Source organism: Rousettus aegyptiacus, unplaced genomic scaffold, assembly GCF_014176215.1.
Source record: "Rousettus aegyptiacus isolate mRouAeg1 unplaced genomic scaffold, mRouAeg1.p scaffold_m13_p_3, whole genome shotgun sequence".
Classification (NCBI taxonomy): domain Eukaryota; kingdom Metazoa; phylum Chordata; class Mammalia; order Chiroptera; family Pteropodidae; genus Rousettus; species Rousettus aegyptiacus.
Window position 1 is genome coordinate 146,024,275 of NW_023416306.1, and position 4,402 is coordinate 146,028,676.

The 4,402-nt window shown below is 45.1% G+C and overlaps 1 protein-coding gene across 1 annotated transcript; it reads right to left on the reverse strand.

Moving 5' to 3' along the window:
- Positions 1-552: 552 nt before the first annotated feature.
- Positions 553-4,402, reverse strand: GPX2 (glutathione peroxidase 2). Its single transcript, XM_016141730.2, has 2 exons — positions 3,164-4,402; positions 553-1,235 (listed from the first exon to the last, which is right to left on the reverse strand). Exons 1-2 carry the CDS (start codon positions 3,383-3,385, stop codon positions 885-887), a joined length of 573 nt encoding a protein of 190 aa, XP_015997216.1. The 5' UTR covers positions 3,386-4,402; the 3' UTR covers positions 553-884.

Below are 4,402 nucleotides of genomic sequence, written 5' to 3' on the forward strand. Positions count from 1 at the left end.
GAGTTTGTGAATATGTGAGTTTGAGAAATATAAGGGTGGGATGTAAACTTTAAAAAGGAGGGAGAGTCAGTCTGGCAAAGGATCAAAAATGAAGGTTACTCAGCAAGGTGATTGGGAAATGGATGACGTGCTCTTAGTGTACCAATAACTGCACCCTCTCTGTCCTTGGTATTAGTAAAAGTTGACCAGATTGATTTCTTGGGAAATTCTCAAGGTGCAGGTAATATTTAACTTAGTCCAGTATCCACGTGATAGTGAGTCTTCCTGACTGAAATCCTATGACCTCCTAGTACGTCAATCAAAGGGCCTCCTCTTTACCCCTCCTTATCACCTCCACGGTTCTGGAGAAGAACCATAAAGTAATGATACAATTTATATTTCCTGCAATTCTAGCTGCCACAGCAGACCTGACCAGGGCCTGTGATTAGGGTGCGCCCTTGATCAGAGCATTCTCTCCCAAGCCTTTATGTGCTGCCAGCTCCTCTGTCCCACCTACAGTTTTGTACCATCCCTCTAACCTTGTCAAGGAAGAAGAGACAGGGAACCTGGCCATTTCCACATCTGCCGTTTATTGGACTCAGCTAGCAGGCTGGCTAGGGCCCCTTCACACGTCTCAGACACTGTCCGTACAAGTTTAGGAAGGTGCCATCATTCTGTGAAGGCCCAGTGCCCACCCACGTCTTGGAAGCCCAAGTTGAATCACCGACCAGAAAGCTGGGGGAGAAAAATGAAGTGGGCAGACCTGAAAGGCAAGACTCTTCAATGAAGTGAACCGATCTAAGGGAAAGCTTAGGTCCAGCAGTGTCTCCTAAGGGCACACTGAATCCTAAGGAAAGATACTCAGGGGCTGGATGGAGTAGATCTGTGTGCTGAGCAGCTCATGTCTATATGGCAACTTTGAGGAGGCGCTTGATGTCAGGCTCAATGTTGATCGTAGGGAAGGTGCGGCTGTAGCGTCGGAAGGGCTCCCCCTCCGGCCCAATAAGGAACTTCTCAAAGTTCCAGGCCACATCTGAGCGGCGCACTGGGCTCCAAATGATGAACTTGGGATCCGTCATGAGAGAAAATGGGTCGTCGTAAGGGTAAGGGAGCTTGTCCTTCAGGTAGGCGAAGACAGGATGCTCATTCTGACCATTTACGTCACACTTTTGGACAAGGGTAAAGGTGGGCTGGAATCCACCCCCAGGGCGGACATACTTGAGACTGTTCAGGATCTCCTCATTCTGGCAGTTCTCCTGGGGAAGAAGAGACAGAGCATGGAAAAAAGGGGAGATGAAGGGTCTACAACATGCACATCTTTCTTTCACCTCCTATACTCCCTTCCTAGGATCATTCTTTTCTGTGTATCCTTTTTTTTTTTCCTCTGTTCTTTTTCTTCCCTTCTTCATGTGCTTTGCTTTGCTCTTGGCTTGGAATTTTCTCTCCCATAGCTATTGATGTTTTTGCTAGGCTATTCTGAACGTTCTTGCAGTTACTAGCTTGGCTGTTCTTATACTGGAAGATTTAGCATTTTGAGCTGTTTCTTTGTGATCTACGCTAAGCAGTGCTTAGGGTATCCGTCTGAAACTTCAAGGAACCTTAAGTTCAGGGCAGTAGGAAAGGGAAGGAGGCTCAGGTCACACTGCTTCAAACTCTCCTCGTTAAGCGTGTGCACACACACACACGTCCAGCCACCACCTTCCCTTTCCCTCTGCCCTGGTTTTGCCTCTTTTGCTTCTAATTACATGTGAATGTTGAGGCTTTTGCTTTCCTCTACTCAGCTCCTTGAACTAAGGGTGAAATTGAGGACTAGAGGAATGGGATTTATAGCTTCTCGCTTTCATCTTGCCTTGTCCTAGATATGAAGTGCAAGTAGGAGGAAGCTTTGATGAAGGAAGACCTCATCCAAGGAAGTCTAGTTTTCAGGTGCCACAAAGGCAAAGTGAGTTAGAGACACCCAAGCCTAAGAGTCGGTGTCTCCAACTGGGAGAAAGTTACTGCTCTGTCGACAAGAATCAATTAGTACAATCAGTTATAGGGCTTCGTGGCATCTTGAGCCCAGAGTTAATCTCTATTAGACTTATCTCTTGATGCAAATGGCTGGCTGGCTACTGGGAGGTTATGGACTCCCTCCAGCAACTAGCAAGCCTGAGCTGATGGGCTAGAGCGACATGCCCTTTCTATCTCTCATGCTTTGGTGAAGCCTAGAAACAGACAGACGGGGAAGGAACAGTGAAAGCAGTAATGGTTTGGGTTTAGGTTTGTCAGCCTTCCTTCATGTATCTCTGCCAATCTCTTTTATCGCCTTCATGCCATTGTGAATTGAACTAAGGGGATTATAATTAGAGGGTTCGCTTGAGGACTTTCTACTTGCTTGTGGTGTTAAAATAATAAGTGAAAAGAGAAGAATCCCTAAAAGATAACTTGAGGTCTGTGGGCTGAAGATCTATAACAACAGGACCCATTAATCAGAGACAGAGAGGTGCATGTGATGCCCAGAGGAGACACATGCACGCTGCAAAGCCTTGGCTTTCCCTCGAATCCACTCTCCAGTTGGCTGATTTCAGACAAATAAAATCTTCAATGTAAATAGTAAAGTTGCTTGCATTTGCTTTATATTTTTTTTTATTTTATATTCCTTTATATTTTTCAGGTTACTTTGGTATATTTTATCCTCAGAGACTCACAATAATCCCATGAGATAAGTGGTATTAACCCCAATTTAAAGACAAGGAAACTAAAACAGAAAAGTTGAGTGACTCTAGGGCACAGAGCCATTAAATAGTAGAACCAAGTCTAGCTAGAACTAAGGTCTGTTGAGTCAGATCAATCCTAGTTAAATTCCTGATCTATTTCTTCCACTCATTCATTTGATAAGTATTTAATGAGTGCCTTCTATAACCTAGGCACTGATGACACAATGGAGAGAAAAACAGACCTGGTATTAGCTCTCATGGAGTATAGTGAGAAGACAATGAACAATAAAAAAATATATATACCCCTGTTCTTTAATTACAGACAGTTAGAGTCACATATACTTCCCCTCAGTATTCACATGTACTAAAGACCTAGATTAACAAAACACCCTCCACAATTCCAGACACTCCAACACTCAGTCATTCTCCCCTCCCCATGGGCTACTAGACAACCCAACTCCTCGAGTACGATACAATGGACCCCTCACCTGATGTCCAAATTGGTTGCAGGGGAAGCCAAGAACCACCAGGCGCCTGGGAAAGCGGCATTGCAGCTCGTTGAGGTGGGTGAAGTCCCGGGTGGTTGTTCCTCAGAGCGAGGCCACGTTCTCAATCAGCACGGCCCTGCCTCGGAAAGTGTTGAAGTCTACCTTCTCCCCATCCAGGCTGATAGCAGTGAGGTCGTAGAAGGACTTGGCAATGTAAGCCATGGTGCAAGGGCAGGGTGAGACTGGCAGAGTGGCGTGAGCCTACTTCGGGGCCTTTTAAAGGAGTGGGAAGGAAGGAGGAAACTGGGACGAGAAGGTTCTCACAAAGGAGCTTTGAGCATCCCCAGAATGACTTAGCAAAAAACGGTCATCCACCTGCAAGCACTGTTTAAACAAGGAGGTTGCCACTCCCACTTTACAGACTAAACAAAGCCACCTCCTTGCCCCACCCTACTGGCAACCAGGGAAGGGCCAATATGATATCTTTGAGGACATGAATAATTCACTCTTGAAGGAAACCAGAGCCTCAAAGGTTGCCAGGGAGGAAAAAAGGGAGGGAGGGATGCACGATGGGCTTCTACTTGCCCCAGCAAGTTTTTTTCACTTGGCACAGACATTTATTGAGTCCCTACTGAGTGCCAAGCTCTGAATTGTGCAATGGAGAGGTCAGGGTCCACCAAGGCCTGAAAGATGAGGGAGAGAATTGGGTTGATGCCCCCTTGACTTAGACTCCAACTGAAATATACATATTACTGTTTACAGTTTTCTCGTTGGCTGTTGCTTTTCACAAAATCAAAGAGATCCTTAGGAGAACAGCCCAGGGCAAGCAGAGGCGCTAAAAGTCATTGTTTTAGAAAATCACACATTGTTCTGTGGTATTACTCATGCTGGAAGGCACATCTGGCGTTGCCTCTGCACTGTACCTTCTCTACCGCGGTCGGATGAATGCTGAGTCTAGAGGCTCTGCTAGAAATAAATGATAGAGATTTATTCAAGAGTTTTGGAGTTTGCAAACTGGGAACACCACCAGGCAAAAATCCTGAAGTGTTCCAAAGAAGAAAGAAAAGTTAAAAATTCTTATAGTAAAAAGTACATTCTTGAGATTTATCAGTCATGGATTCTTAGCCCTAGTGAGATCGGAACATCACTTGTAAAATTCTTAATCTTGTAGCAGGAAATGAAATGGGACATCTCTTACAGAGTTAATCTTTTTAATAATAAACCTAGTTAAGTTTCCTT